The 13,712-nt window shown below is 34.1% G+C and overlaps 1 protein-coding gene across 3 annotated transcripts in view; it reads left to right on the top strand.

The window, feature by feature from the left end:
- The window catches only part of LOC143200929 (uncharacterized), a 64,401-nt gene that overhangs the window by 22,074 nt on the left and 28,615 nt on the right, over window positions 1–13,712 (top strand). For all 3 annotated transcript variants that reach the window (XR_013006850.1, XR_013006849.1, XM_076411724.1), the window contains exon 2: window positions 9,787–9,869. Coding sequence is in view for 1 of the 3 variants with exons in the window: in XM_076411724.1 (XP_076267839.1) it covers window positions 9,787–9,869 (83 nt within the window). In the remaining 2 variants the exon portion in view is untranslated. The remainder of the gene's footprint in view (window positions 1–9,786; window positions 9,870–13,712) is intronic.

Raw genomic sequence — 13,712 nt, 5'->3', positions numbered from 1 at the left:
ATTTTCCAGTCTCTGTTCCATTTGTATATCTTGCTGTCCGCTACTTGTATTTTTTCTATAGCCTTAGATAAAGATACATCTTTTGCCATTATAACTGTGTCGTCGGCAATGTTCCAAGTGTTGTTTCTTTTGTGGTTGGGATAGTCCCAAGACACTACCTGGTGTTCAGTCGAAATAGGTTTAAGTGTTGAGAATGCCATGTGAGACTAAATATTCTTTCGAAAATATATGATCCAGCAGTCGACAGTAATTCCGCGGTAGCAATTTGCTGATTTTGTAGATTAATCCCAAATACCATACCCGATCAAAAGCTTGTGAGACATCCAGGAATATTGCAGGACAGTATTTCTTTTCTTCGAATGCCTTTTTAACAACCGCTGCTACTTTGTGCACTTGGTCGATTGTCGAATGATGATTCCGAAATCTAAATTGGAAATCTGGTATTTCTGTAGATGATTTAATGCGTTTTAACAGCAGTTTCCCAAATAATTTCGATATAGCAGGTAGCAGAGCAATAGGCCTGTAACATCCAACTTGTTCTGCCGGTTTGTCAGGACCCTTTAATTTCAAGAAATCTGCAGATGAGACACATTGATGTTTCAAGAGGAATAAGTCGTCAGGAGTAGTTTCAAAAACTTAAAAGGAGTGTATTAATGAAAAAAAAAAACGTCGAAATGAAAGTACACAAAAATCATCATCGGATATCGTTCGATAAATTGAAATTCAGATGTTTGAGTCAAGCTCTGAATGCAAATTGTCGAAATAGAAGTAAAAATCTGATTGCGCAATAAGAAGCATTTTGCATTTTTTTTTTGGCCTGGAACAGGATAGGGGAATCCTGTTACGAATATCTAGTCGGGAAGACCCGCAGGAATAAGCGAGTTGGACTGGTTATGTGGAGACTACCTCTGGACTACCCACTGAACCCCACCCTATCAGCTGATCTAATGACCCTAACTGATACTTCTTGCTGTTAGTAAGGAGGGTGCCCGTAACCGGTGACACCGTTAAGAGACACAAGGGCCAGGCAAGGACGTGGCGTCGTTATCACACCACGCACGCTCATGCGGTACATGAGAATCGCTCGCCGGAGAAGGTCGAGACAATTTGGAGTTAGAGCACGACGGGGAAGTGTCGGCTGTGATAGAATAAGGCCACGAAGAGCCGAATGAGTTATTGGCCTAAAATATCGCCCAGCTCGGTAATACATCTATTGTCCGAGAGACGAAGAGTGGAGAAATATCTCGAATAAACCTCGGATATAAAATCGTGAACTTGGGGGACGTCTGTTTCTCTATGAATTTGATTGTTCCTGACGAACCAGGGGGCATTGATTATTCTCCTAAGAATTTTGTTTTGAAAGACTTGAAGACGTTCCACCTGGCTAGATGAGACGTATTTTAGATAGACACTGAAGCCGTATAGAACGACTGATCGAACCAGCATCTTGTATAGGAGAGATTGTATAGAGAGGAAGCCTGCTGGCCCGGTTGATAAGCGGGAACAGCAAATTTACAATACCTTGACCTTCATGGAGGGACTTTTGAATGTGGGAATTCCACCTAAATTTGCGATCGAAGACCAGACCGCGATAGGTGGCTTTTTTTGACCATGGGATTTCGGCGTTCTCGATTTTAAGACGCGAAATGCTCGGTGCAAAACGCACTCTCTTGTGGAAGAAGGTGGCCTAAGTTTTCTGTGGGTTGACCTGCAACCTCCAGAAATGTAACCACTGGACTGTCTCATCGAGTTGTTTTTGGAGTCTGCCTCGGATGTGCGGTGCTACACTTGAAGAAGCAAAGTAAGCAGTGTCATCTGCATAAAAAGCTGCCTCAACTTGTGGTCTCCTAGGGATATCTGAAAGAAAAATATTATATAGAGCGTGTGCCAGGGCGAAGCCTTGTGGAACTCCTGCGTCGATGGTTTTCCGGCTAGAGAGAATATCTTTAATCTTCACCTGGAACGATCGTCCTGACTGAAATGATTTGATAAGAGCTGTTAGGTCATCAGGTAGACCTAATCGGATGCATTTCGCCACTAAGCCTTTGCGCCAAACCTTGTCAAAGGCTTTGGTTAGGTCCAAGAAGGCCGCTCCAAGTCTTTCACGTCGGTTAAAAGCACAGTTGATTTTTGCGGCCAGCCAATGGGCCTGATGAACGGCTGAGTGTTGGCGCGGAACCCGAATTGCTCATCTGGGATGATATTGTTTGTCTTCGCAAAATCATTAAGAGCATAAAGAATTGTTCTTTCAGCAAGCTTGGAAATGGAACTTAGTAGGCTGGTAGGTCTGTAGTCAGAAGTTGATGCCTTGTCTCCTTTTTTTGGCATTATATGTTATGAGTATACCAAACATTATAGGTATGCTATAACACTGGGAAAGTAATAGCTGGCGTCGGACAAAATTTTAAGTAAACTGAATTTCATTCATTCAAATATCATTGCAAAGGAATTGACAGGCATTTTGATATATTATGTAAAACTGAGGGTTTTACCTCAACTAAATAAAAATGTAAAAGAATTTAAAAGTTAATATTGGACAAGGTTGCCATAAAATTACATATTTAAAAACTTTTTAACTTATTTCTTGCTCGCTGCGTAGTTGTCGTTAAAAATTATTCAAATAAATTGGAAATGTAGTCAACACTTTTATTTCTCTTACTAAAATCTTTTATTTTACTGTTAATTTTTACTATTAATTCCAAACACTGTTTCCGTGTAAATTATGCGAGGCATATGTATTGCTAAGTTGACATGTCAAGTTTTGTAGGTTATATTTCGGTCTATTATACTATTCAGACACTTTATGAATCCATACCGCGAAGAAATGTAGCTCTTTTAAAAACAAAGGATGACTCGACACTTTATTAACAAATAAATATTGTGTATATGTCAGGTGTTCATATATTTTGTCCATTCCCTATATATGCCCTTCTATACATCGAAACAGAAAAATATCGATAAAAAACATCGATACATAGTGTATATCCCTAGTCTAGACAGTGGGAACTGACAAACCACCGAAAACTCTTATAAAAAAGGCGGATGGATTTCAAACCGATCGATTAGCGCGTCTAACGCGGCTACGTTATCTCCAAGAGGATGTAGAGTCGCCAAAAATCCGAACTTGAATGCCGAACGGGGCAGCAGAACAATTTCGAGTGCACTCGAGTGGGCCATAAATCACAAAGTCGGTTCTTCAGACGAATGAATCATACATATACTGGAAATAAACGGCCAGCGGTAGCTGTGCGTAGTTGTAAATTTGGCTGGGTGCATTATGGCGTAAAAATGCAGCCAATGACTCACGTATTAGATACATAATATGGCTTAACTCACCAGAAATTTTGCTTATATCACTAATGCTTTTAATTATTATGATTCAAATATGCATTCACAGAGAAAACACGTATATACATCAACATGTATAATTATTTATCAGCTCTCAAGCGCCTAAGATCCCCATGACTTATGAAATCTATTAAATATTTTTTAATACTTGGTGCTTGCATGTATTCTGATAGTTAGTTGAGTTTTAAAGAGCATTTTTCTTAATTAAATACACCATACATTAGATATGCGTAGTACAATCTTAATTTACGAATTAATTCATTACTACCTACACTAATACACAAGCAAGTCGAGTGCGGGATTAATTCATCAGTATGTATTTCACAAATTAAAATAATACTAATCTACTTAAGCTAAAGTTAAGGATACACTTACACACTAAACAAGTTCGTGTGGTTTGGTTGACTTCAAGCTGCTGATTTGCTGCGTGTTGTCCAGTAGCTGTATCGCTTCCACTTTACTGTGACTTAGCAATCTTATTTCATGTTTTAAGGCGAAATCTTGAATCACTTCGTGTATCCACTTGATTCCAAGGTTATCGTGCAGCTCTTCGTTGGTTACGTAGCGATAGGAATTGGTAATTAATCGTAGAACTTTGTTTTGGGTGCGTTGGATTACTACTAGGTTTGATGTCTTAGTGAAACCCCATACTTGCACCCCATAGGTCCAAATAGGCTTTTAATATTGATTCTTATAGGGCATTTGCTGTGAAAATTGGTACAATATGTATTAAACAAAATATTTTCCCTCATTTTCTACAAATTTTGCGCTGTTTCGGATCTTTCTGTTAACATGGCGATACCATCTTCGCCGTGTGCAAGCCAAGGCAGCATGGCCTCGATTGACACAAATAGTAATCATCGATTTTTGAATTTGTTTAATTAACATCGGTAGACATCTGCAGTAACGGTTTCATTCGGTTTAGTTGCTCACCATACCATATGAACAGCAAGACTGGCCATAAGTATTCTGGTCCGATGTGGATGACTATTTTGGACCAACCCATGACTTATTGCACTTGGGGCTGTCACAATAGATCCATTTTTTAAACGGTAAACAATGAATCCGCGATGTTGAATTTACTAAAAGTTACATTTTCAGTCAATTCATATGCCATCTCCATTTGAATCTTTCCTATCGCATGTAAACATCTGTTACAGTTAATTTACATAAGTTATTTGAGAGTTTAACCCGAGTTTTCGTTCAATAATTCTTGCAATTTACTGTCATCAAACTTTTTTGGTCCTCTAGTATCTCTAAAAACCAAAAAGTTTTTATATGACGCATCAATATTACTATAAGTTTCTGAGTGTGTTTAGATAGGTATCGACAAAAAATTTCTTCAAAAAATAAACAGTGAATATCGACAATGCAATTACAATTTTTAAATTAAATTTTATTTCAAATTGTAAACAATTTGTATGCTCAATGGAATCAAAGAACCAAAAATATATTGGGGACAACTTAAAACATGAGGCTGAGGAGCGATGCGAACTCGGTTCTTCGTTGTTAAAGCAAGTTTGTTTCTAGAAATCGACTAAGCAACTTATAGCGTCAATTTTTGAGACAACAAAGAAATTCTAATTATGGATTACTTCCAAACTGGTAGATCAATACACAAACTATTATTGAAATCTTTTAAACCAGTTGGCTTGTTGGAATACATAGAGTAAGTCGAGGGAATCCTCATCGCTCAATTTTTTATGGCTTCAAAATACCTTTTTTAAAGATACAATTATTGATATCAGACGACTATAATAACTTTATTTTAGTGATCTATTATCTGTCAATTTATGTTTAAAAAAACGTAGCTATTTGAAATAATAAAATCTGAATACTTGTTATTCAGTAATAATGTAATTGAAGACTGATAAATTGAAACTAGACTAAATTTGTTTTAGTTTTTTCGATAATTTAAGTTCAAACCGTTTTATTGTATTAATTGAATACAGTAATGCTTTCAAGGAAAAAATGCTTTTTTTTCTATTTTATAATTTAATACTTTCACTGATATCGTATATAGTAAACAGTGAATTTTGGCGAAATTATCAAAATTATTTATTTCGTGTATTATGAGATCTAAAGTGAATAAGAGGTGTATAAGTGACTAAATCGTTGAAAGACCAGGAATTGTAGATGTTTGCATCCCAGGCATGATGAAGCCTGGGATGCAATGGATCGATATATCCAATAAAATCGATAAAAGTATATGTATATTTTCTTGAAATAAATCAGCAATAGAGATATATTTTTCAGACCAAGGACCTTTTTTTGGTTGGGGTAGTAAATTTGTAATATATATTATAATATATAACAAGATATGTCGACATATCGACATTTTTTACCGCATCCGACGTTCTTATAGCATCCGTCATTGAACACTGACGTAATTCGAAACGATTAGTGTTCAACTTATCATAGCGGATTACTGTATTTTCCGGTTATATTTTATCAAATACATTGTCAATCTCGACATAACTATGAAAATAAACTCATTTTTATAAATCCATTTTAATACGATGCATACAATTTTTTTTCGTCAATTTTGGTATCATTCACAGTACATTATGCACTTGATTTCCCAGTTTCCTGCCAGCATTCTGTAACTTTTAAAAACAAATGATAATAAGGTCTCATGATAATAAGGAAAATTTATTTGAAAAATGTTTAACAAAATTGTAAAGAAAGAAAAAAAGAACACAAAGTGTGTAGAAAATGTTTGAATTGGACACGATTATGTGCACGATCTGACGCTAGAAGAAGGCTTCGTACCACAGATCACTTCAGTGACATGAAAAGAACTGTTATTATGAAAAAACCCTTGGAGTAATAATTACTTCAAAACATTCGGTTATTCAGTTACGCACTATGACTCATGTTGAAGGAATTATAATTACTTTAAAATTTGCTACAACATTTTGTAGTAATATTGCCTTTCATTCATAAATACGTTCGTATGTATAAATATGTTCGATGGTAAAGATTATTCTTTGTCCAAAATCAGAGTCGCTTTCCAAGCAGACACCGCAGACATAGACTTTAAACAGATAGCGCTAACATGGCTGCCTATACAACTTCGATCTATCCTAAACGAAACACCCTATACTTCCTCTGGGACCTCAGATTCATTTTAATTTGGAATTTCTTGGATACTATACATCCATATAATAATTCGATAGCTGTCAAATTTATACACGCATCTTTTGAGGGTTAGGGCTAACTAAAAAACATATGTATTTAATTCTAGTAGCGCCATCTATGTGTCAGGCCGGGGACTTTTCAATTGACCTGTTAAGGTTTGTTTCTCTAAAATATTGACCAAATAAACCAAATGGTTACGATATCTGAAGCTGGTGTGTCTCTTATAAACGGTTTTCATTTAAGTTTACATTAAAATTAATACATATCAATCCTATTCTGGACTTAAGTCATATTTTATCAAGTGGAACTGTGGTTTATGGTATATAAAAATGTCACATACTGAAACTGATAAGCTGAATGTAGTTGAGTAAGTAAAAATACATAATAAAATATTGTTGGATAATGTCAGCTAAATTTTTACGCTTTGATTATATCTCGTTGCTTTTCAATAGATATCGCTAGTTTTTTAGTAATATGTGGCAGAATCCTTGAAAACATATTTGAGAATTCTTAAACAGTAAGTCTATCTGAACACTGTTTTTTGAAAATATGTTTTACAATATAATCATAAATATTATTATACGCATGCCCAGCATTAACAAGCACACATCGACTTCTAATTGGAACTAGAACAATACTGTTTCATTTATATTTTAATTTAAAAATAATATACTTAGAATAAAAAGCGAAACTTTTTAAGCGTTTAGATTTAAGAGCAAAATATTTTATTACACATTTTATATTCACACATTTTTTGCTAGACAACATAACTAGATTGGTTAGACTTAAACTATTCATTGTTGGTCTAAATGGTTTTTGATCAATTTTAATTTCTCTTCCAGCGGGCATTGCTTATGGTAATTGTGAAGAATATTCACACCTATTTTTTGCATAACTTACAGTACCATCTTCCCTTTACTCCCGTTTTTCTATCAACACCTCTTCCAAATTATTGAATGAGCTGGCAGTCTAATGTAAAGTCTTTTTTAAATATGTCTGTGTATCATTGGCTTCATGTAGCAGCGGTTGTCAGAAGCCCAGGACATATAGAAAGGAAAATGCTAACATTCTTGCATCTAATTTTCTTGAGACAGTGTGTAAACAAACCAAGTTTAATAAATGATTTGAGTAAGGTACGAATTGAATTTTGAGATTTATTTCTTTAATTCTTTGCTAACCTCCTCCTCTAGCCATAACAGCAGCATTATCTTATGCTTGACCTCTACAATTGCTTATATCTAGGCTATCAGTTTCAAGCTTGCTCAAAATCATATTTGAAATTCCTTCAGCAGTTTTGTATCTTGTTTCTTATTAATATGGTTATTTATTGTGAAATATTTTGTCAGGTATGATGACCATATTATGGCTGTCTTATTGTATCTAATCTAATACTATTTTGAGTATTTTGATGAAATCGTTGTTCCGATGAAGAAACGTTTGCAGTTCTTGGATAATAGTTAGCTTCTCTGTTGAATTATGAACACAAGGCCTATGAATTCCTACATCCGGATTGCACATAACAGCGTTCCTAATAAGTGATACATGTGTCCTTGTATCTAAAATTCTTTAATATTGTGTTAACTTATTTCTGAGATAAACTTTAATGTTACCGAAAAACTTTTATGGTATAACACCTGCCATATCTACTACAGCACGAAATGGTCCTGTGTAATATATATAGAACTATGTGTATACATAGAACTATGTGGCAATTTCATATTTGACATATATGCTGACATATATTTGACTTATATGACATATATTTTTCACGATATCGAATCGATGTACCTATCAAATCAAAATATACACATTTGTATGAAATATAAGTCGTATTAAAATATTAAACGGTCAGTGTCGAGAAAATGTGTTCAGTGTTTATATTATATTAATAAATAATAGTTTACATTATATATTCTAATCGCGGTTTGATAAGAATGGCCGATAACTTTAACATGGATTTATCGTTTTTAGCCACAAAATGTTCTAGAATAAATATTTGACAACTAGCAAAAATGTGAGGGTTTGTAACGCTTGAAAAATTAAACTTTGGGGTAAAATGATATGGCTCAGTGAATGGAGGTAATACGAAATGAAACAGTGGTGTTTACATTATGTGACCGTTATTTATTAGCAATATAAAAAATTTAGAAAATTCAAAATAGATAAAACGGATGGCAGCGGTGTTACCCGAAGGCGAGGCTTGGGCAGTCGATGGTGGCACGTCTAAACCAAACGATGGTCGGTTACTGAATGATGGAAATACCCTTCAATAACATCCCAGATAAATGTCTCGGGGTTGCCAGCTATTCGTTATCATGTTCTAGTTGTCGCTGCTGTTATTCCACGATGTAAATTTCGACATACCTCAAGGTCCGACAAAACTATTGATGACAGTAACACAATAACACAAAACACAAATAAACCTTGACTAACGAAGCCTTCTTAGTCACAAAATAAATTTTCTAGAATAAATGTTTTACAACTAGTAAAAATGTGATCTTTTGTGACAATTGAAAAATGAAACTATTAATGACAGTTACTCTTTGCACGGGAAAATAAATTGTTGTTTTGACTATTTTCCTCGTAATTATTCCATGTTTTCTCACCGTATAAACCTTCCCTGGACTTTCACAAATATTATCAAAATTAGCCAAATCGGTCCAGCTGTTCTCGAGTTTTAGCGAGACTAACGAATAGAAGATATAAATTTAAAAGTATAATTTAAAATCGAAAGTATAAAATAGAGCAATATATATAATAAATTTCTTTCTACATAACATAATATATTGAGCTTAAAGAAAATTCTATTACATTTATGTTAAATATACATTTATAGAGAAAGAAAATAGATCGTGTATTTGTTTATTTTTCTGGTTACCGAAATACTCCTGGGCAATTTGGTATTCCTAAAAAGAAACGCATAACACAAATAAAGCTCTTGTTCCTCCGCGGTCTTCCACATACAAATTAACGATCAACTACTAATAGAATCGACGAAAATTTCGTATTTATTTACGTTTACCATCTAATTTTAAAGAATCCTCATTGCTGCAACCTATCAACTTGACCAGATCCGTGTATAAATATGGTTCTTTGTCGCCCCGCATCTGGGGCTAATGGCTGGAGAACGAAAATAGAAAGCTCCGCTCGCACCGGTCTTAAAATACTCCACCACCCCGTCGGGGAATTTATAATGCTGAGTGTCGACGTTATTCACTACATTCATGCGAACTCTTTGTCGAATCATCGGATCGTCTGGATACGTCCATTAAAGATATTGTTTTTGATTTTTTCCAGGGGGCCCTCACGACCAACTTGGATGCAGCTAGCGTCAGAGGTGCCTATGAGGACGTGAGACGTGATGGCTCTGATACCCAGTGGTAAGGATAGTATTTTTATTTTTTTAATGCGTTAAAAGTATTTTTATTCTACTGAATAAAGTGATAGTATTACCAAATCAGATTAGTCATAGTGTTCTTTATAACTATATTTACATTTAACGAATTGCGTATACATCAAACATACATTTTTACAATCTTTACAAATACTGAAATACCGTGTTAAAACAAAAACTGTTGAGGATGGATTTCCTAACTCATCGTTGATGAAACTTTTTATTAGCCCCACTAGATGAGTCGGTAATTCCTTTCCAGTTTTTTTTTTAGCTGAAGAAAACACGTTATTTACGATTGGTAGTTAAAATTTATGGGTGACATTCCAAAAGAACAGTTCCTCCTGCGAGTCAAACCATATATCGAGCGATTTTTATTACGGCACATAAGTACTGTTCTGCGAGTGAATGCCCCATCCATGCGAAAAGGTATCAGTCAGACGGAGTCAAATCTGGACAGTACAACAGATGTGATAAAACTTCCCATCCAAGTGATTTCAAAACTTCTTTGAATTGTTTCACTGTATAAGACGGCGATGCGTTGTCACGCTCCAAAATATCTTTGCGCGTATTATGATGAACGTTTTTCGATAATTCGTTGTCGGTAGATTTCAGCAGTTCATAATATATGACACCAAGCTAGTCGCACCAAACACAGACATTTTGTTGCGACTACGATTTGGCTTTGCAGTCGATAAACCGCCACTTTTTTTTCGCTTGTTGTTTTAGAAATAAATTAATTTTTTATCATCCGTTACTATTCGATGCAGAGATGACTTGCCTTCATAACTTTGAAACAGCATTCCACCGACAATTTTTCGATTTTCTATTCGCCTGTCATTCAATTAATTCATCTTTTGGATCTTTCCCATCGCTTGTAATCATTCATTCGTTTTTGAGTTTCTATTTGCTGTTTCTGCAATAATTCTTGCAGTTACGCATCTTCAAACCTTTTCGGCCTACCTGCACGTTTTTTGCCTTGAACCTCGAAATCACCACATCTGAATTGTAGAAATTATGTTTCACATGCTCTTATGATTGGAGCATACTCACCGTAAGTTTCTACCAGCAGATCGCCGACTTTCAGTATCACAAATGCACATTTTCTGTCACAAAACTCGATATTTTCAAAATATTACAAATCTATAATTCTACTGTGATCTGTTACAAGAACCGGAAAGTAATTACTCACACAATTGGATCAATTATTTACAAATAAACAACACAAATTTACCCAAAACTTAATAATCAGAATATTTATAAACACTGAAATAACATGTTGAAACAATAAAAGAAAAAAAAATTGAGTACTATAGAGATTTCTAACTTAGCATGTATTAAGCTTTTTGACAGCCTTATATATAAAATACGACTTGATCAATTATTTTTAAGTAGACAATACAATTTTACCCAAAACTTAATAATTAGAATATTTATAAATACTGAAAAAACATGTTGAAACAATAAAAGAGAAAAAACTATTGAGTACTACAGATATTTTTTAACTTAGCATGTATTAAGCTTTTTTACAGCCCTATATATAAAACACTATTTGATCAATTATTTATAAGTAGACAATACAATTTTACCCAAAACTTCATAACTAGAATATTTATAAATACTGAAATAACATGTTGAAACAATAAAAGAGAAAAACTCTTTGAGTACTACAGCTATTTTCTAACTTAGCATGTATTAAGCTTTTTGGCAGCTCTTTATTGAAAAATACTATTGAAGCATTATTATCTATCTTTGCCAACAAAAGCAGCTTGGTAGCAGCAGTGCTCAGGGCGACAGAAAGGTCATTAGGATCGCCGGGATATCACATTTCCAAAAGACCGGACCAAATGAAAGACTTAAAATAGACCGTAGAGATATGAAATAATATATTAATACCGATATTTGTTAATTTTATACGGTAACAAACATAATGGTGTAAATCAATTTATTTGGTAATGGAAATTTTATATTAGTAACTATTTTGTAACAAAATATTATATGCGTACCGTTTTACAAATATTTAATATTAATCGTGTAACTTACATCATTACATTTCTTACCATATCAATTAACAAAATATTAATTTAAATGACTTATTATTAGGGCATTTATTGACAAAAATTAGTACAATACATATTAGTTTACATATTTTCCATCACATTCTACAGCCTTTCCCTATCTTCCTGACAACATACCTTGTCAAAGAAATGCTGTTGGTTTGGCAGCGAAACAATCATAGACCAATTTTCAAACTTCTTCAGCATTCCGAGCATGCTGCATCGATCTGAGAAAGTGGTAATCAGAAAGCGCAACGTCTTGTGAGTACGGTGTGGCAGAATTTCCCATCCGAGCTGCAACAGTGTATCCTTCACAATTTAGTAACGTGTAGCTAAGTGTTGCGAATAAATTTGTGTCTATTACTCACTCTTGCTGGTTCTTTTTTTGCGACAATATATCATTCAATTGACGTTGGTAAACTTTTACGTCGCAGTCATAACCTAAAAGTTTCATTCAATTTTAGTAGATCGAAATACACTATACCTTGATGATATGTCCCACCATATTTCTTGGGCAAGACTTTTCCGCAAGCAAGAATATTCCACTTCGGTGTCAATGTGGATGGCTCATTTTTTTATTGTCATTCACAATACGCCACAGAAAACTGCCCTCTTATTACCTGCTAAGCAATGAAACCGCAACGTTGAAACAGTTCAAAAGGCCATTTCCAGTCAATTCGTGTTGTAGCCATTTTCACTCCTTTTTTTAATCGTAGGTAAACGTCTGTAGATCATTAGTTTATTAACTATTAAACTGTCTAAAAGTTATTTTTGTATCATCCAATGTCATTTTTTGTGATTGATATAAAAAACACCACTTTTAAACCGTTGAAATAAAAAGAAAACAATAATTGGCATGTTAAAGAACAGGATTATTATAAACTTTTTAAAAACTAAAAGAGTTTGAAGGGCTTCGGCAGCAATCTTCTTCAAATTAAAAGACATACAAGCACCTAATATCGCTGAAAGATGACGTAGTTTTCACTACAACTGATGGTACTTTTCCACTACATCGTTGTACCATCAGTGCCTTTTTCACTGCATACAACCGTCCATGTGTCTTGTGCAAAAAGAAAAGTCTCCAAACACAACTAAAGGAAAAAGCAGACGATCATATTTTTTTTGTGAGAACTAATCAAAACAATAACTTTATTTTCAAAAGACTGAAGAAAAACTCCATACAAATTGCTAAAGTTTTCGGAAAGTTCCCATCAATAAAGATATACTGCAAAAATATGCAAAAGCTTGGCTTGGGTTGTTATTCTAGGGTAGAATGGAACGGTTTAGCAGAGTGTTAGTGAGAAGGATTGTGAAGCTCTCGATTTCGAGCCAAAAGGCAAAGAAAAGAATATCCTTTATTTATTCCATTATAATCATATACGGTCGATGTTTGATTGATAAGTTAAGTATATACCTACAACTGCCTTAAATTTCTGAAATATTTTAAATATATTGAAATTTATCTCAGCATAGTACCGAAAATACCGGTCTTGAAGTGATGGTTAGTTGGTCATCCTACTATAGCAATAATTGCGAGTTCGAATCCAACGTCACATGTATTTTATGATTATTTATACATTAACTTAATATATATATATATATATATATATATATATATATATATATATATATACTCTTATTATAACTTATATATTATACATTAGATGGTGCGAAATATAATAACACATTGATTAATCATAGCACAGAGAGCAAAATTTCTTAAAGAATTAATACAAGAATACATACAAGAATTATACAAGCTGTATAAATACTAT

The sequence above is a fragment of the Rhynchophorus ferrugineus genome, unplaced genomic scaffold (assembly GCF_030347505.1).
Source record: "Rhynchophorus ferrugineus isolate W39M unplaced genomic scaffold, kcgeb_rfMv2 rfM8, whole genome shotgun sequence".
NCBI lineage: Eukaryota > Metazoa > Arthropoda > Insecta > Coleoptera > Curculionidae > Rhynchophorus > Rhynchophorus ferrugineus.
The sequence above is the reverse complement of the archived record's forward strand: the minus strand, read 5'-3'. Positions and strand labels throughout refer to the sequence as shown.